Here is a 20,000-nt window from a genome sequence, read left to right on the forward strand (position 1 = left end):
ATATGTCCCCCCCCCCCTCCCTCCATGAATTGAATAGTTACCGTTGAACACTTCGTTGAACTCTCCTGGCGGGGCGTGGATGACGAAGTTAGCTGCTATGCGTACCTGCAGACAACAACGACAAAAAGGTAAAGGTTTAGACTGATCCGACACAAAACCAGCAAACAGGATCAGTCTTTATTACACATTGCCCCAAAACAGACACCAAAATGACATTTAAATCTGTTTATTGTGGATTGATTTACTCCTTTGTTTTTGGACAATGTGTTTTTTTATTGATCACAAGTTAATGAATTCCCATTGGTACACTCATGTAGTGCCTAACCTTCACATTGTACACACTGACTGTGTACACGCTGACTGTGTACACACTGACTGTGTACACACTGACTGTGTACACGCTGACTGTGTACACGCTGACTGTGTACACACTGACTGTGTACACGCTGACTGTGTACACGCTGACTGTGTACACGCGGTGGCCAACAGAGGGTGCGACGACGCCGTCAACGTCTCGCCACCTATGAGCACTCGCTTTATTTTTCTCCCTCACTTTATTTTTCTCCCTCACTTCCTCACTCTGCTGCTGCACCGCAACACTTCCTGTTTCCAGGTCACATGTCAAACTGAGAGCGAGACGACGGACGGCCCCTCCCCATCCTCCCCCCGCCTGGTTCACAGCCATATAAGGACATGAAAATGTGCTGCGGACTCCAGTGGACATATTCTCTCTCGCCCTACCTCTATATGTCTCAACTTCTCTCTGTCACAAGCTGGTGTATCGGGGAAGGTGTGTGTGTGTGTGAAGGTGTGTGTGTGTGTGTGAAGGTGTGTGTGTGGTTGTCCCCTGGGCCCTTATTAGCAGTGTGTGTATACAAGTGCTCTGGCACTCGCGCAGAGCTGCAGATTGATTCTCGCTAATGAGTGATGCTGAGAGAAGGGAAAGCACTCGGGGAGGAACGTACATGTGTGTGTGTGTGTGTGTGTGTGTGATGTTGAGATCAAAGCGTGTCTGCGTTTGCATCTCGCATCCCCTGTCGTGAGATCATCGTGACACACTTGTTTCGCTTCTAAATATTCGTGAAACACAACGACGTGCGTTCTCTTTGTGAATAATAAACAGAAGTGTGTGTGTGTGTGTGTGTGTGTGTGTGTGTGTGTGTGTGTGTGTGTGTGTGTGTGTGTGTGTCTCGACGTCCCCGTGGGAAAAGACTCATTCGCATGGGCTCTCCCTCGTGGACGGAAAGTGTTTAAACAAGCTTTCCCCCAGGAAGAATCTCCCGACACCTCAGGGGCCGTTTCCAGGAACGCAGGTCAAAATGCTTGTCAAATCATTTAAAAGAAATGAAATATGACATAAAATGTCTTTATTATCACATTTATCTGCCCTTTATCTTGTAATTATAGTATCATTTGGCCGTTATAAACATATGGGACAGTTGATAATGATGAACTATAACATTTAAAAAGGGTTTGTAAATAACAAGACAAACTAAGACCCTCAACTGGTTCACATATGTGACATTAAATTGAACCCTCTCTCTCTCATCTGGCATATCTGGTTTCAATAAAGTCTATTAATAGAGTTAAAGTCCAGCGGCAGCACTCTAAGTGCTGCTGGACATTGAACGCACCGCCTCACGGTCAGATATAAAGACGTTACGCTTCGCTTTTTCTTTGTCTCGTCTCCCCGTTTCAATGCAATGCGATACTGTAATGACATCCATGAATGCAATTTTCGGAGCTTTATTCTATTCAGGGTCGTAGGGTGGGCGCCAAAGCCTTTTACCCAGCATGCCTTTGGCTACCTGTAAAAGGTGCACCAGTCTATTACGGGGGCAAAGAGACAAACACAGTCACACGTAGAGGAAATTCAGAATGCACCTGCGTCGAGACAGACTATAATTACATATCAGGTATGTTTCCCCCCCACATTGAACACTTTAATTATTATTATTAGTGGTGTAAATGCTGCCGACCGCAGATATTTTAAATCCCGCCCGCCGTGAGAGACTGGGTGAGCTTGCAGACCTGATTGCGTAAGGCCAACACAGCGAGGGAGGGACCCGTGAAGACGGCAAAGGAATCGGGCGTGGGGCGGTTTTACCATCGCATCCGACACGAACGTTGTTTTGGCGGGCGGAGAGAGGAGACGCGGTTTGAAATGAATCGCTAGGAGGAGGAAGAGGATACTCCATTAGTGGATTATGAGCGCGGCATTGACTGTTAAAAGCTAGTTAAGAACAGAGTACTACTTCCTCTTTCCTCCAAGTACCTCAAACCAGTTCTGCTGATGCACTGAGACAGTCTGTGAAAAATACATTCACGTTTCTACTTTTACAGGCTGGACACAAATACACAAATTGTTTTTCCTTCCTTCCTGGCTACGGATCGAGGAAACTAAATATAATGCGAGTGCTGCAGATGCTGAAGGACAACACGGATCTTGTCCCTCAGTCGGCCTGCATGCGCTTCTTTAATTGCATGATTGATTCTATGTTTTGTGCTTCTGCTCTGTATGTTTTTAGTGTCTAACAATGCGGCAGAATTATGTAAAGCGTACCCTGCTTAATGGTTTATTTGACTTTAAATGAAGACTTGAAACTAGAGATTGAGACATAAACTCATGTTTACAATGTTTACTGAGGGAATACATCAAGAGAGAAGCACAGTCATTTATTTAGACTTCTATACAACCAGAGGAGCCGCCTGGTCTTACTAGTACTTGACAATGTAGTATGAGGGTGTCCTGAATGATGTTTCTACTTACATTGATATTCTCTCTTCATTTATTACTGTTTCTGCATGCTTATCAATAATAAATGATGAATCACTTTGTCATTTTAAACCCTCTCATTCAGGTTTTTTTTAGGGTGACTTCGTAACATCTGGCCAGGGACTACGGATGAAAAAATAGCTCCTTGACGCATTTACAGTGATGTTTTATTAATGTGCACTTTCCCTCCCAGATAAAACAATGAATAGGACATCACAGAGCTGCTGTGCTGACAGAAGGAAGGCGTCTGCTTCATGCATTGCTGCGTCTGAAAGGAATCTACATAGCGCCTCACCTGACAAAAAGAAAACGTAGGCTAAATACTGTAATTTGATCTTTGTTTGAGAGAAAATAATAACCTCAGACCCAACGTATCTCAAAGTCTAACGGATCGGAGTTATCTTGTTAGCTAGCAGACGAATGGAACCAAAACCATGGCCTCCTTTGCAGAGGTAATTACTGTTGAGCAGCGAGGTTAAATATTCCTTCCGATGGCAGTATGTCACTCCGGGACTCGGGCCACCGGGACACTTTGAAGCTCTGAGGCCTAGTTTCAGCCTCGAGCACCGACCGCTAACGTGCTACATGAAGGCAAAGACTTTTGATTCATTATCAGTTTTGAGCTCCAAACAGGGATTTATCATTCGGAAAGGGAAGCCGACGCTGAAGTGTGTTAAAGCTGCATTCTCTCTCCTGACCACCAGGGGGTGACTCCTCTGGTTGTATAGAAGTCTAAGCTTCATGTGCTAAAGCTGCATTCTCTCTCCTGACCACCAGGGGGTGACTCCTCTGGTTGTATAGAAGTCTAAGCTTCATGTGCTACAGCTGCATTCTCTCTCCTGACCACCAGGGGGTGACTCCTCTGGTTGTATAGAAGTCTATGCTTCATGTGCTAAAGCTGCATTCTCTCTCCTGACCACCAGGGGGCGACTCCTCTGGTGGTATAGAAGTCTATGCTTCATGTGTTAAAGCTGCATTCTCTCTCCTGACCACCAGGGGGTGACTCCTCTGGTTGTATAGAAGTCTAAGCTTCATGTGCTAAAGCTGCATTCTCTCTCCTGACCACCAGGGGGTGACTCCTCTGGTTGTATAGAAGTCTAAGCTTCATGTGCTACAGCTGCATTCTCTCTCCTGACCACCAGGGGGCGACTCCTCTGGTGGTATAGAAGTCTATGCTTCATGTGTTAAAGCTGCATTCTTTCTCAAATCTATAGATCACAGCTTCTAAAATGAGGATTCACAGCCGTTTGTTCTGAACTTTCAGACATTTAATTTGACTAGAAGATACATTTTATAATTAAAAACCTGTTTTAAAGTCAAAGCCATTGTGTTGTTTCAGTGCTAGTAGTTAAGGTCTAATATCTGGGAGTCGCAAATGAGCAGGTTTTGCATTTAGGAGCATATTTTTCAGAGAAAATCTGTCCCCGAGGAAAATAATAAACCACATTTTATGGAGGTTGCAGCTTTGGAAAACTGCATTACAGTTAATGGAGATATTTCTGCAGTTGAACACACACATACAAAAAAAAAACTGACTAGTTTGTTCATTTAACGGGAACAGAAGAGACAGCAAGAGGCAGATGATTGCTGTGAGTGTGTGAGGCGGTGTTATCTAAATATGGCTCAGTCGTCATCATCCTCATCATCATCATCATAATCTTGGAGAAAGTCTCTCTTCTACTGGCTGTTTGTCTCCCGAGGAGATCTAACCAAGGAGCTGGAATAATACTGGTGGAGCTAGCAGAACGTGGGACATGAACGCCCCCCGCTGTGTGGGATCCTCGCGTCTTTGTCCTCTCGGGCGAGACACCAGCTGGTCTCGCTCTCTTTCAACTCGCACACTGTATATTCATCCTCATATTACCCAGCAGCCCCTCCTTCTTCCTTCGCAAAACAAACTGCACTATCCCAACACCATACCCCTACAAAATGCACCCTGTGATGGAGCAGCCTTTCTTAATTCCCAAATGATACCCGCCGACACACTTAGAACTAATCCCAGCATCAAAATCGCCTTATCACCACCAATCCAGAGCCGGGGAAATAATAACGGTACAAAAAAAAAAAAGCAACACACACAGCAGGGGTAAAATTGAATGCAACATTTTTTTTTGGGGCCCGCGGGCATTTTAAGCTGCATCATCTCCCCCCGTGAGTTTGATCCGCTTCCCTGGCGTGCATCCATTTCAATATCCTAAATAGAAATGCTTTAAACAGAGCCGAGTTTGGAGGAAAACCTGTCCGATGAGGGCGAGTATTGGTGACAGGGGCAATAACTTATGAATAATAAGTCCAGAGAGCGATGGCAGAGAGGAGGAGGACCGGCAGCCGCAGGCCGGCTAGAAACGTTCCTCCGCTAATCGAAAGGAGGCGGCTGGTCGGCTGGAGATTAAAATGAAGAAATGAGGGCATAAATACAGACGGAGGGAGGGAGGCAGACGCTTTCATGAAACGGGGTTTCCTGATAGGAAAGATCATGACTTTTTCTAATGATTGTGACACCATGTTATACAGTAATGACTTTCTGGTCACAACGCCACCTGCTCTACTGTCTTGGTTCAAATATCAAACCTGTAATTTCTTCTTTCTTTCCAGTTTCAGCCCAATAACTACAACATCCTGTCGACTGCAAATCATAAAAAGCGTTTTTTTCTGATCGATTTCTGCCTCCCAGGCAGCCACCAGGTTCAGTTAATGTGAAGTTTAGGAGACTTCAAACTTGCTCGAGTGAACATTTTATCATAATTCTCTCTTTTTTTTTTTGCTGTCAAACGTATGTGAAAGCATAACAAAACTCTCTCTCTCTGAATATTGTATTGCCGTCTGCTGCTGTGTCTTTTCTGATATTGGTCAGACATTCTAAAAACCTTTAGATAGTCACTAAAAATCTCAAGAATCATTCACAGGATACAGTGGAAAACTCTTACAGCGATCACTTCCGTCTGCATAACACGTATCACTATATTCATTACATGAACATAAAGAAATAAAAACCGAGCAGCTTCATTATTTAGTGAACTTTATTGGCGGTATTTTCTGACAAATAACGCACAATAACCCGTCATCATAGCTGTGTAGAAGGAGCTAAGGGGAGTCGGCTACACAACGTACCCTGAGGAACGCCGTTTTTGGCAGTTTGTCATCATCTTCGAGAAGAAATTGGATATTTTGATGCTGGTAGCGATATTAATTACATGTTTAGAGCTTGCCAACTTATGTGCACGCTTATATTTGACGGTCTTAGCTGTAAAAAGAGACGATAATCAATGATTAATCTGACTGTTTAACCGACACACACACATGCTGGATACTTTGGCAGGGACTCTCGCTGCGCGGCATAAATACTGCTGCCGTGTGTACTTTACATGTGCACGTCCATCACCTTCAGCCAGCGCCCACAATGGCTTCTCCTTACGCTGTAGTAGTGTCGTTTTACCCACCGGCACCCAGCTATGCGATAAACGGACCATCACTGGCTTGACTTACCACCTCCAGTATGCGGACGCGCATCAACGCTTATCGGGTTATAGGAAACCAGGTTGTAATCTGCTCTAAAACGAAGCACCAGTTTGAAGTGCTCCGAGACAGATAAACTCTACTTCACTGCTGCAGGCGAGTACAGACAGCTCACTCGGCTGTGCATTCTTCTGTCTCAGGGAGATGCTGCCGAGTTTCCGCCGATATATATCCCGACGGTCTGAGACAGCTGTTCACGAGCCGGGATCAGGGACACACGCCGGGTTGTTGGGACGGCCCTTTAACTTCCCCGTTAGTGAATTAGTCTGAGCTTTCTGTAATCCCCCCCCTTCTTTCCCAGACAGCCATAAAACTGTCAACCTGGATAATTTGAGAATACACCTTAATTAAGTGATTCATTAAGCGAGTTGGTTGACACTAAAAACGTGGACTTTTCAATCTACGCCATATATTGTATTTTGTGCTACAATTTAGCATGAAAGGTAATCACGTAAAAAGGTTGATAAATTTGACGTAAAGACTTGCAAATCGTTGTACGGATCCTGTTCGTCAACGCTTTCATTCACCTCACTGTACCGTGACCACATGCATTATTTACTCTGCTGCCCCTGGTAGGGATCACACCACTTATCCTTGGTGTTGTCAGCACTTTGCTGTGCGTTGTGACAATTTACCTTCTTCTCTGGCAGTATAATAAGCTGGTATGCTAACTTCACTGCAGAAGGGCCGTTCAGAGTGGCTGTACAGTGAAAAGGGACTCTGCTCTTAAGGTGTGTTCACACCAGCCTCACTTGAACCAAACCCCAGGGCCGCTAAATTTAACAACTTAATGCTTCTCTCGCTGCTTTCTTGGACCGTTGGAGTTTTGCCTTGGTGATTCTTGCTGGTGATCAACACGAGAGAAAGGTCCGATATCAAATCAATCAAAACAATCTTCAAACAAATACATAATCTAATTGTACATTCAGTTGTTCCCTCTTTGAAAACGGTTACACAATTTAACCATATCGAGTCCTACAACTCCAGTTTGGCAGAACACCACACAGTATCTCACTTTCTGAAGCGCTAAAGGGGAGGGTTCTGGTTCATATCGCCTCTAGGAATTTGATTGGCCGAAGGGAGAGCTTGAACATTCATTCAGCTTCCTCGTTCATCTCTGCTCACCGACAGAGACACTTAACACACGCTTGTATTCTCGCTCAATAGTCAAGCACTTTTAGAAGAACTCCACCAGGCATCACTTAAACGACTCTTAGAGTGACAAAAAAAATGCAGAATATTGTGAATTTAACCAATCTACAACTGATCACTGCCTCGCCAGCTTTGGGGAGAACTAAGCCTATAAATGTACTGTCTTACTTTTCGTGAGATAATGGATTCTCACCAAACCACTTATATTGCTGACAGGAAAGTCTGCTCTTTCTAAAACAGGAACCGAAGCACAGACACCTCAGGGTTTCCTATGACCTAAAACAAAAAAATGGTACCGCTTGCATAAAATACAATGCAGAATATTCAATGGAAGTGTAAAGCTACAGCGAGTCAAGGTGGGCAGCTGCCATTTGCTTATAAATCTTGTTGTGGGTCGTGGGTTTGTCTCCTCTGTCAATCATTCTGCCGGATTATTGTTCGAGGTATTTACTTGCAGAGAGAGAGAGAAAATCAAGTTGACAGGTAATATAGTTTTTAATAAGTGCTTGTTTTTGGTTCTCGTACCTGCCCATAAGTACAGACAAAGAGACCAACACACATTGAGTAAGAGCAGCTTCCTGGTTTACCCATGTGTGGTTTCTTTCGTCAGGAAGCTGGCAGGCCGTTGCCTAGATGACTCAAAAAGACGACGAGCCGTGCTTGTTATCTGTGGCAGAGATGAGGCTCCTCTCACCGTTTAATCATTTACAAATGGAAGAGACTCGTTAGAAATCCCCCATCGGGGAGCTTTCGGGTCTTTTTTTAGGTCGGGGAAACGCAAAGCGACTCCGACAGACACAACAGCGATTTCTCACGGGATGCTTTTAGGAAAGCGCTTCAGGGGAGAGAAACCCTCGAAGATATTAATTGTGTTCCGAGCAGAGGAAATGTCCGCGGTTCACTTTTCTAAAAAAGGCGACCCCGTCCAAACAGTGTCTTCCTCCAAAGCAGATTGACCGCTCGTCATCGCAGTGAGGAGTCAGATCACGACGCTGTTTGCAGAGAATTTGCAGATTTGTCGTTCAACTGTGGGGAAAGCACCACCAGATGTGTGCCAGGACACGCCGGCTGTGGCTGATCGCTTCATCCGCTCCGCCGGTCTCTGGCGGGTCACCACACATCATGCTGAGCCAGTGAGAAGAGTTATTCAAATTGACTAGTGGATTTCGGAAACTATTACCCACTGTCAGTGTTATGCAGTTTAAAAAAAAAAAAAAAAAGAGGCTCACTTCCTCCTTTTTGCAGGTTTTCTCAACACTACTCGGGCTGAGGGGCTCTCGAGCTAATTCTTTGCTTTTTGCATACAGATGATGGATGTAACCCACCTGGTCCCACACCAATCGTATTCAGAGACGGAAATAAACAGCAACCACCATATAAATACTGCGTATTGACCTCCTGTTTCTCGACCCGACAGCCTGGCTGGTCGCCAACCGTCATTCTCAGTTTCAGATCTACGAAATCAGACATTCTGGTCAAAACGTGACGAATGTGGAGACTAATGCGGTTAAAAGATGAAAAGATGAGATCCTTTTCACAGCACCAACACTTAAAGTTGTTACTAGCTTAACCACAACCTGACACCGTGAGCACACACACCTGAAAACATGTGTTTAAATGGGGACGCTAGTACATTACAGTACAAGGGGGTCACACAGCCGAGCCCCTTGTAATGAAAATGCTTCGCTAACAGCTGATGCCTGTGTGTTGACGAGCGCGACGCCGTCACACCCGCGGGTCAACGAGCTGCAAGGACTCTAAAATAAAAACAATTTCAGACTCTGATGTGGAACAGAAGCAAATAAGACCGAGCCTTGTTCTCGCTCTGAACGATTACATAACCCACGGGGTGGCAACCAGGAGTTCAGCTTCACAACCCTTTTAGCCAGAAGAATGCTTAAGAATACTTCACTGTGACGTCAACTAGCTTGGGCGCAGGTTTGTCTGCGAGGTCAGGACCACAGGCGGTATAAGGAGTGGACGTAGGCAGGGTGACGTCACCCGTTGGTTTGTGGACTGACGTTTTGAAGCAAAGAGTCTTGGAATACGGCCGTCGCCATGTTGTTTGTTTGTTTTTAGCAAACGATGAACGGAAGTTAGCGTATTTGTAATGTGGAGGACGTAGAGACGCCTTACACGGCTCTGGTAGCAGCAGCGCCCTGTCAATCACAGTAAGCCCCGCCCTAAAGGATGGTCTGTTTGACTCTAAATGACCATAATTTACTAAATGAACATCATGCTGTATTGAAGAAGACTTGAAACTAGAGATTGAAACATAAACGTATGTTTACAATGTTTACTGAGGGAATACATCAAGAGAGAAGTAGAGTCATTTATATAGACTTCTATACAACCAGAGGAGTCGCCCCCTGGTGGTCAGGAGAGAGACTGCAGCTTTAAGTCACTTCCGCATCGGTTTCACTCGGCTGAACCAGAGGTTCATAACATCAAGAAAGATGTTGTGACCACGGCTCGCTTTTACTATTTATTTGCGTATTAATTTGCCATCTAGCCTTTTGAGGAATTTACAAAACATTGTAAGCAAACAACCAGAGCTCACAGAGACGTCTAAAATGTGCTGTTCCATTTACAAAGCCATGAATTGAATATTTACATCCGTACAACTGTAACGACTACATGTATTATGAAACTGATAAAAACAATTGTCAAAAATGGATTCTTTCCAGTAGCAGTTGTCTGTCAAAGCTGCTGTCAATGTGCCAAACCAAAAAGGCAAACAGAGGAAGAACAAAACCTGTATTAGGATATATTTGAAGGAAGTAGCAGGGGGCTAACGGGTGTAACCGCTTTATATCTGTGGATATAACTTTAAAAAAAATGGGATAAACCCCACATTAATACAGATTATGAACCAACTGTCTGGTGAAACGTCACAGGTTTAGCTCGCTTCCATCAGCTGGCCGCTGAAACGCGACCGTTACTTATTTTATTAAAAGAACAGCCGTTGGCAGCGCGAGCGCGTAGAATCCCAACGGCTGCTCGTCACGGAGCTAACGGCTCTCCGGTCGTGCTCGTTTTATCCGCCGTGTAACGACGGAAAAGCGGAGGAACATGTACAAAAAAAAAAAAAATAGAAAAAAAAGGGCGAGGGCGGGTTGGAGTCGAACTTCCATAACACGCAAACAACCGGGCACAACAACAACAAGACATACTAATAATCATTACCGACGTGGAATAACCGAAACAAAAAGGTTACACGGTTCCTATTTTGAGCCAGCACCGTACAAGGAGCCTCCGTTTCAGCTTCGCAAACGGAGCGGAAGTTGGAGCTAAAAATAATAAAAGAGCAGAAGCAGCAGCGGTGTCTGCGGAGGCCTGGAGGGTTTTCTCTCCTTCCTCCACACCGAGGCGGCGCACGACGGAGAGAAAGCACCGAGGGGGAGACGGACCCTGAACGCAGCTCGAGCGCTAACGGTCCCTTCCCCCCTATCGTTTGTCCGGCGATTAAATCGGCATCTTACCTTCTCCTCGTCGGATAGCTGCTCCTCATGATCCGCCATCTTTTCTTCCGGCACCACCAGCTTGTCAGAGCCCCGTGACGTCACCGCGCGGGGTGGATTCCCAGCTCGGCGCGGCGCGCGTGATCGATGCGCGGCGTCGGCGGCGACAGTTCACGCGGTGCTCGTGCGTGTACATCATTTAATAATGTGTATGCTGCAAAATTAACTTTATTTTATGCTGCTGTAAAGAAACATTTCCCTCCTGGGTATTAATTAATAAATAAATAAAGTCTCCACATCCTTTGTATTATCATCTCAACGTTCATAGTGCAAAAGTTTGTAATATATGTGCAATTTACTACAACCTTTTGCACTATGAACGTTTTGATTATTTATTTATTTGTGCAACATTCCTACACAAAAACGTGCTGAAAAAAATAAATATTTTTCCATATTTTTGTTGTCATGTTTTCTTTTTTTCCATCTGCAATGACTGTTGCAGTATACTTCCGTTTTTATGATCTTAATATGTTTATTGTTATATGAACCAATATGAAACCATATTTGGCAAAAAAACTAAAAACAAAACATTTAATCTAATTTAATTTAAATATATTGTACAGTCACTTTTTGTGCAGCTTTTGGAAATAAAACAAGGATATTTTCTTCTGTTTACTTCTCATTTGTTGCATTTACAGATCGTGTCGGGTTCCAATGCTGCACATTGAAGTGCCTTTAATGCTGTATTAAAATATATAAAATAAAAATATGTATAACTATGTTCATGTAATCTTGCTCACATGGCATTTTGCATTATTTGCAATAGACAAGAGAAAGCATTCCTTTTCCAGACATTAAGAAAATGTCCTGTTTTAAGGTATAAATATGTCTTGTTTTTTTTTACTGTTTTTATTACTGTTTTTTATTGCTTATTTATAATACTTGTTTTTGATTTTGTTGGTCTCTCGTGTGCACTTTGCCGCCTGCTGCTGTAATCCTGTAAATCTCCCAACTAATAACGGATTATTTTATTTGATCACAAACATCTGGGGGAGACATGAGATGCTGCCACATTGTGTACGTCGTGCTTCTCGCCACTAGAGGGCGAGCTAAGACTATTTGTTAAATAAATAAATACTTTTCTGCTTGTCAGAGGAATGAGGTCATTTTCACTGTCTGACTCATTCCCTTTCACACTGCCAGTGAAGAGCAAAAAGAAAGAGAAAAATAAATAGAGTGTAATTTACCTCAATAACACATCTTACTGTTGGTAATGTTGAAGTATATATAATAATCCTGTTTATTCTTTAAACTGTCCGCTGCTCTCGTGTCATACGGTTTAGTTGTTTTTGCTTCATCTTCCAGGCTGATCTCTCTTTTTACACTTCATCCTGTAGAAATGTGCACATTTCTGCACAACAAAAACTTAACTGTTCACTTAAATTCAGATAGATGCTACATATTATTATTCTATTTTGTCACGTTTTTCATTGTACATTTATTTTGTTCTATATCTGTGTTTCTTTATTTTTGTTCATGCTTTTTTTTTTCAACTTTATTTTCTCCTAAGCCAAAAAGCTAAAAGCAAATCCCTTGTGTGGTGAAACCTACCTGGCAACAAACAGCAGGAATTTCCACAGCAGGGTACTTTTTAAAATAATTAAAAATAATTTAAATATAGGCTCTGAATACTAGTTCCTGCATTCATATAAACATGAAATTATAATATATTATTATTTAATTAATAATAATGGTATCACAACAGTAAAACATATACATATATATATATATATATATATATATATATATATATATATATATATATATATATCATTTGCTACATTTAAAATGCAGTAACTACTTAAAACCACATGTTGGTCACTTGTTAGATTTATTTTTTGTATTTGCTCATCTACTACAAAGAGTTCTGTCTTTCTGCCACACAAATATTTCCTGTATAATTTTTCACTTTTCACAAATGGGTGAAATATAGGCGACTTTTATTTTAGTTTTGATTTTGGGCTTTACATTATAAATGGAATAATGATGGAAACTGCAGCAGTAGTGGATACAGTAGAATAATAATGACAATAAAAGCATTAGTGGTGTCAGTAACAGTAGTATAATTGAGACTAATAATACATAATAATACTAATAATGGTGTGAACAGTCCGAGTCTTTACCCTGCAATGACTCCTCCTCTCCACTAGGTGTCCCCGTGTCTTTATATTTAATCATTTTCACAGCTGGCCTGCTGTGTATTTAAGTGATGTTTGATTTTGTTTGCTGCAGATATATTTAATAATTAATATGCTTGTTTATTACTCCAAAGCAGATGTTCAAGATATTTATGGTCCAGCCGTCGGATCATTCAAAATAAAAGCCAGATAGAAGCGGAGATTCTTTCAAGAGGTAGAGAGGAAGTCGGTTTATTTGATGTGGAAACAGATGAACTTATAAATCTCATAACAAATATAGTTCAGCGGCTCAAACTCAAAAACATTATTTTGAAACATTTCTCTCAAGTTTTCTTTTCAAAACTTTGTTCAAAGGAGTTTCATCAGCTTTGACTTTAGATCTTTTCTTATTTAAATAATCAGACCAATAAAATTAAAATAAAAACATCTGCAGGACGGCACTGATTTAATATGTATTTTTAAATGCTTTTACATTTTATTAAGTTTTATTATATGTTTGACTTTTTTCAGGACCTGCAGACACGTTGATTTAATTTGGAGGTAAAATAAGTTTTAAGAATCCGTGGAAGATAATTCAGTGAAATAAAATCTGTAAAAAGAAAACTCTTCATGAGCTTCAGTCCACTGGTCCGTCCCGACTGGTCCCTGTGGTTTGAAGCGGATTGTACTGGTCCCTGTGGTTTGAAGCGGATTGTACTGGTCCCTGTGGTTTGAAGCGGATTGAACTGGTCCCTGTGGTTTGAAGCGGATTGTACTGGTCCCTGTGGTTTGAAATGGATTGTACTGGTCCCTGTGGTTTGAAGCGGATTGTACTGGTCCCTGTGGTTTGAAGCGGATTGTACTGGTCCCTGTGGTTTGAAGCGGATTGTACTGGTCCCTGTGGTTTGAAGCGGATTGAACTGGTCCCTGTGGTTTGAAGCGGATTGTACTGGGGCGAAACCATAACCCGACATTTCCTGTTGTCCACAAATAACAGCAGCTACGTTTACATCTTCCAAACAGTCAACGTCTCGCTGAGAGAATCGTCGGTTCTGAAGTGATTGCAGATCGTTTGCCAACAGCAGAGAGTCGACTGTTGTTTGTTGTTCTGAAATAAACTCAAATAAAACAAACAAGAAGCATCTGCGTGAGGCTGGACGAGCTAAATGCTAACGTTAGCGTTCACCGCCATCACCGCCATCACCGCCGGGTTTCTTTTCTGCCTTCTGGGTTTTAGTTCAGATCCGACGAGCATTTACGACATTTATGAAGAATTCTGGAGTTTGTTTTTTTATTTAAAAAATTTGGGGAACGACAACCGCTACAATAATATTTGTCCGCTGAAAAACTTCACAGCTCGCACGGAGGAAACCGTTTGAGGGCTTGGGGCGATATTCAGGTGGTGAAAGGAGAAATGCATGACGGGGTTTGTGAAGTCGAGAAGGTTCAGGGAACCCGACTGAGAACTCACAAACAAACAAACAAACAAACAGGAAACAGCAGAAGATCCAAAGTGAGTTTTCTTTTTAAAAGTTGGCATGTGCAACATGTGACCTCAGTGTTTCACTCCTGGATCCAAAGATCATTAATTAAAACCATGAATCCGACAGTGATGTCATAACCCGTAGACTCAACGCTTCCTTTATCTCACAATGTTCCCAAAAGGATGCAGAAGAACTGAAGAACTAAAGAACGACGCCGGCGCTTTTGTTTTTTTACGCTCTTCTTGTTTATGGATAACTTAACTTTGTTCGCATGCTTTTCATTTCACAACAAGGTTCCTGTGGAGTTCTAGACCCTCCAGTAGTACCAGGATGTTCACGCTCAACGGCCTGATAGTTCCACTGGTCTGTGAACGGTTGGTTTTTATTGCGCAATGTGTCAACACCTACAGGCTCGTGGATGTAAACAGAACCTTTGAATTGATGATGTCATTCAATCAAGAGAAGAATCTTTGTTATGATTGTGTGATATTTCATTGTTTTATGTTGATGAACACGAACGTAACCGCTTTAAGGAACTCCGAGCCACGGTCGCTTTGTCAGACGGAGAACTCGGCTCCGCCCCTCCAGGTGCGCCGCGGCAGCAGGGTCGGTAGTTTGAGTCCTGCGAAGGGGCTGACCCACAGCAGGGAGGGCCGGCCCCCGAACACGGCCCTCAGGCCGGCCCAGCGAGTCTGACGCTCCCATGTGGGCTTCTCGTTCTTCAGGCGCTCGATCTCCTGGCACACAGGTACACAACCTCGTTACACACAGGTACACACACAACCTCGTTACACACAGGTACACACACAACCTCGTTACACACAGGTACACACACATTACACCCAGGTACACACACACACAACACCTCGGTACACACACACACATCCTTGTTACACACACACACCGTCTCGTCGTTGCAGATGGAGTGCAGCTGAGTGCTGAACATGACGGCTGTGAAGGTGAAGAAGAGGAGCGCCTCCATGCAGAGGAAGATCATCAGCATCATCGTCACCGGTGGAGAGAAATCACTGCACTCTGGAGAGAAAGAGAGAGAGAGAAACAGAGAGAGAGAGAGAGAGAAAGAGAGAGAGAGAGAGAAAGAGAGAAAGAGAGAGAGAGAGAGAGAGAGAGAGAGAGAGAGAGCACACAGCTGAGAGCCAGGCCCTGGAGGAGATGGACCGGTTGAAACCAGTGCAGCCGCTGGGAGGACTCACCTCTCCACTGGACCTTGACGCAGGTGATGAACTGGTATCCACACAGAGCCAGAGCGTGACTGGAGATCATGGCGATGTACATCTGTGGGCAGAAGAAAGAGATCCTGAGGGGGGGATATAAATATATATAAATATGTATCCTCACACGGTTCAGTCTGGTGCAGAATGCGTAACACGGGTTCTAACGACTATCAACCAAACACATCTAAACTATTCTCTCAGGTTCGTCACCGTTGTTGCTTCTTCAAACTCGGCTGACGAAGACGAGCCGGTTCCCGACATCGAGAGAAGGAAAACACGTCACTCAGCAAAGCAACATCATTTGTCTCTCAAATTTACATACAAGACTTAATTTGCATATGTGTGTGTGTATGTGTGTGTGTGTTTTAAACGTGGAGAAAACAAAAGGTCATTAGAGTAAGAATGTCTTACTGCTACAAAGTGACATAAATGCAGATTGTCACTTTTCTCTCTGAAGACAAAAGCCAGATGTTAGAAATGTGAGGTTAATAAATATATAGGTTAACGGTAGTGGAGGTTAATAAATATATAGGTTAATAAATAAATAGGTTAGCGGTCGTGGAGGTTAATAAATATATAGTTTAGTGGTAGTGGAGGTTAATAAATATATAGGTTAACGGTCGTAGAGGTTAATAAATATATAGGTTAACGGTAGTGGAGGTTAATAAATATATAGGTTAATAAATATATAGGTTAGCGGTCGTGGAGGTTAATAAATATATAGTTTAGTGGTAGTGGAGGTTAATAAATATATAGTTTAGTGGTAGTGGAGGTTAATAAATATATAGGTTAGCGGTCGTGGAGGTTAATAAATATATAGTTTAGTGGTAGTGGAGGTTAATAAATATATAGGTTAACGGTCGTAGAGGTTAATAAATATATAGGTTAGTGGTCGTGGAGGTTAATAAATATATAGTTTAACGGTCGTGGAGGTTAATAAACATATAGGTTAACGGTCGTGGAGGTTAATAAATATATAGTTTAGTGGTAGTGGAGGTTAATAAATATATAGGTTAACGGTCGTGGAGGTTAATAAATATATAGTTTAGTGGTAGTGGAGGTTAATAAATATATAGGTTAACGGTCGTAGAGGTTAATAAATATATAGGTTAGTGGTCGTGGAGGTTAATAAACATATAGGTGAACGGTTGTAGAGGTTAATAAACATATAGGTTAACGGTCGTAGAGGTTAATAAATATATAGGTTAGCGGTAAAGGAACTGACGGTGAAGAGGACGAAGAAGCGCTGGTTCTTCTCCCCGACACAGTTGTTGACCCAGGGACAGTGGTGGTCCATCTTACGGATGCAGCGCTTACAGATGCTGTAGGAGGGGAGGAGAAGTTGGAGAAGAAGCAATGGAAGAAGAAGCAATGGAAGAAGATGAAGGAGGAGAAGATGAAGTAGGAGGAGAAGAAGAAGAAGAAGGCTTATTAAATAATTCGAAAAACGTCAATCTCATCTAAAGGTTCTTCTTCTCTTGCTGATTTTCATGTTTTCCTTCAAAGCAGAAGATAAACCGGCAGCACGACATTCATAAGATCCTTTCAGCCTCTTTGAGCTCAGAGTTTAGATGTTGACTGTCAACCAATGGCTGCAGCTTTAAGAACAGTTGACCTCTGACCTGCAGTGGTGCGCCCTCTCCGGTTTGATGCTGCAGCATTTTGGACATTTATAGATGACCTCGCCGGGCTTCAGCTGCAGACTCTCCAGGTACTTCTTGGTGGCGTTTCCTTTGGGAACGGCTCCCTGGGGAGAGGAGGGAGGACACGCCATGAAACCACCGGATTCTGTTCAAACCGGTTTCCGCCAGTCGGGCCGTCGGCTTCCTCACCGGGTCAGTCAGCATGGTGCGGAGGTGGGAGGCCAGCGCCAGCACCGCCAGGCTGTTGAACAGCACGCCGTTGACCACGGCGTACCAGAAGCTCCTGGAGGGCAGCAGCATGACGAAGGTCACCACGAAGTCGGCGAAGAAGACCAGGGACCAGGTGATGAAGGCGCACACCATGCCGCAGCAGTCCGGGATGAACCAGAGGCGGCGCTCGGCCTCGAAGCGGGAACTCTTCTCCGCCGCCAACGCCTCCTCCTCGTCCTCCTCCTCCCCGTCCAGCAGGGAGCGCTGCTGCTCCACGTCCCTCTGCCGGTGGCCCGAGGACATTCTGCCCTGAGGACGGAAAGCAGGAGAAAGCGACTTCTGACTGATGTTTTGCTTCTCAGAGGAGATTCATTCATCCGTCTGTTCACGCACGGTTTCAATCACTGCTCAAAATAGAATAAAAGTTACATAAATACGTAAAATATTATTGCTGTCATGATGGGAAAGCTTCTGAAACGGGATCATGTGACTCCGCAGACACCATCTGGATCGATGCATACGTTTGTTGTAGATTGTTTTGAATAAAGCTACTTTTTATTTATTTGTTTATCACTTAAAACAGACACCAAAGGGCTGATGTCCGTCGACTAAAGTCCAGATTCTTTGTCGTCCCGTTATTAATCCTCCTCCCGAACACTTCACCAAATTTAGCTATAATCATATTATAGAACAAAAAAAAAAAACTTACTTAATAACATACTATATTACATTTGATATTTTGTTTTGCTGCTGTACTATACTAGCAACTGATGCCTCATACAATAATATATTGTATATCCTATTGTACTATACTATCTTAATGTTCCACGGATATTATATATATTCATATTATATACAGACCACACTAAGTATCTTTATTTAGCCACATTACTATAATAACAATGTGTATATATACACACACACGTATTTTTGTCTTTCCTTCTTTTTTCCTATTTTTCTGAACTTATTTCAGTCGTTCAATCATGAATATCTTCTCTTCCTTCAATAGAAAATGAAATGTAAAGGCGCTGCATGTGGACAAGTATAAAGGAAAATGAAGCATCGCATCACAGTGACGACACATGGAGCCAGACGGATCTTTACTTACTTTAAAGAGCCGCTACTTCACAGCATCACCTCCGCTGCTCCGGCTGCTGCATGGAGTCACTTCACATGGAGTCACTTCACATGGAGTCACATCGCTGGAGACAAGTGTTCACATCCTTTACTGAGCTAAAAGTACTAATACCACACTGTAAAAACACAGTAAACATCCTGCATTCAAAACATTCCTGAAGTAGAAGTATGATAGTAGTATCAGCAAACTGTACTTAAAGTAAAATCATTGAAAGTGCAGTATAATGTTTCCCGGCAGTGTTTTACTATAATATCTGAGGTCTCCGTCTTGTACAAGTACAATATGTACCTCTGAGGGTAGTACAGTAAAAAGTACAATATTTACCTCTGAAGTGTAGTGAAGTAAAAAGTACAACATTTACTTCTCAGACGTGGTGAAGTAAAAAGTACAATATTTACCTCTGAGGGTAGTACAGTAAAACATTTACAATATTTACTTCTGAGGTATAGTACAGTAATAAGTACATGTACCTCTGAGGTGTAATACAGTAATAAGTACATGTACCTCTGAGGTGTAATACAGTAATAAGTACATGTACCTCTGAGGTGTAATACAGCAATAAGTACATGTACCTCTGAAGTGTAGTACAGTAATAAGTACATGTACCTCTGAGGTGTAATACAGTAATAAGTACATGTACCTCTGAGGTGTAGTACAGTAATAAGTACATGTACCTCTGAGGTGTAATACAGTAATAAGTACATGTACCTCTGAGGTGTAGTACAGTAATAAGTACATGTACCTCTGAGGTGTAGTACAGTAATAAGTACATGTACCTCTGAGGTGTAATACAGTAATAAGTACATGTACCTCTGAGGTGTAGTACAGTAATAAGTACATGTACCTCTGAGGTGTAATACAGTAATAAGTACATGTACCTCTGAGGTGTAATACAGTAATAAGTACATGTACCTCTGAGGTGTAATACAGTAATAAGTACATGTACCTCTGAGGTGTAGTACAGTAATAAGTACATGTACCTCTGAGGTGTAGTACAGTAATAAGTACATGTACCTCTGAGGTGTAGTACAGTAATAAGTACATGTACCTCTGAGGTGTAATACAGTAATAAGTACATGTACCTCTGAGGTGTAGTACAGTAATAAGTACATGTACCTCTGAGGTGTAGTACAGTAATAAGTACATGTACCTCTGAGGTGTAGTACAGTAATAAGTACATGTACCTCTGAGGTGTAGTACAGTAATAA

General features: G+C 42.6%; 2 protein-coding genes across 2 annotated transcripts in view; both read right to left on the bottom strand.

The window, feature by feature from the left end:
- LOC306740871 (F-actin-capping protein subunit alpha-2) overlaps window positions 1-11,002 on the bottom strand; it is an 18,485-nt gene extending 7,483 nt beyond the window's left edge. Inside the window, exons 1-2 of the mRNA XM_079223108.1 lie at window positions 10,927-11,002; window positions 42-105 (exon numbers count right to left, since the gene is read on the bottom strand). Of these exons, the coding sequence (XP_079079234.1) occupies window positions 42-105; window positions 10,927-10,965 (103 nt within the window). The 5' untranslated portion in view covers window positions 10,966-11,002. The remainder of the gene's footprint in view (window positions 1-41; window positions 106-10,926) is intronic.
- Window positions 11,003-13,018: 2,016 nt separating this feature from the next.
- The window catches only part of LOC306740870 (palmitoyltransferase ZDHHC7-like), a 7,551-nt gene continuing 569 nt past the window's right edge, over window positions 13,019-20,000 (bottom strand). Inside the window, exons 2-8 of the mRNA XM_079223107.1 lie at window positions 18,763-18,856; window positions 17,634-17,963; window positions 17,424-17,548; window positions 17,027-17,123; window positions 15,781-15,862; window positions 15,471-15,601; window positions 13,019-15,303 (exon numbers count right to left, since the gene is read on the bottom strand). Coding sequence (XP_079079233.1) covers window positions 15,124-15,303; window positions 15,471-15,601; window positions 15,781-15,862; window positions 17,027-17,123; window positions 17,424-17,548; window positions 17,634-17,957 — 939 coding nt within the window. The 5' untranslated portion in view covers window positions 17,958-17,963; window positions 18,763-18,856 and the 3' untranslated portion in view covers window positions 13,019-15,123. The remainder of the gene's footprint in view (window positions 15,304-15,470; window positions 15,602-15,780; window positions 15,863-17,026; window positions 17,124-17,423; window positions 17,549-17,633; window positions 17,964-18,762; window positions 18,857-20,000) is intronic.

Source organism: Taurulus bubalis (genome assembly GCF_910589615.1).
Source record: "Taurulus bubalis genome assembly, chromosome: 9".
Taxonomy (NCBI): Eukaryota; Metazoa; Chordata; class Actinopteri; order Perciformes; family Cottidae; genus Taurulus; species Taurulus bubalis.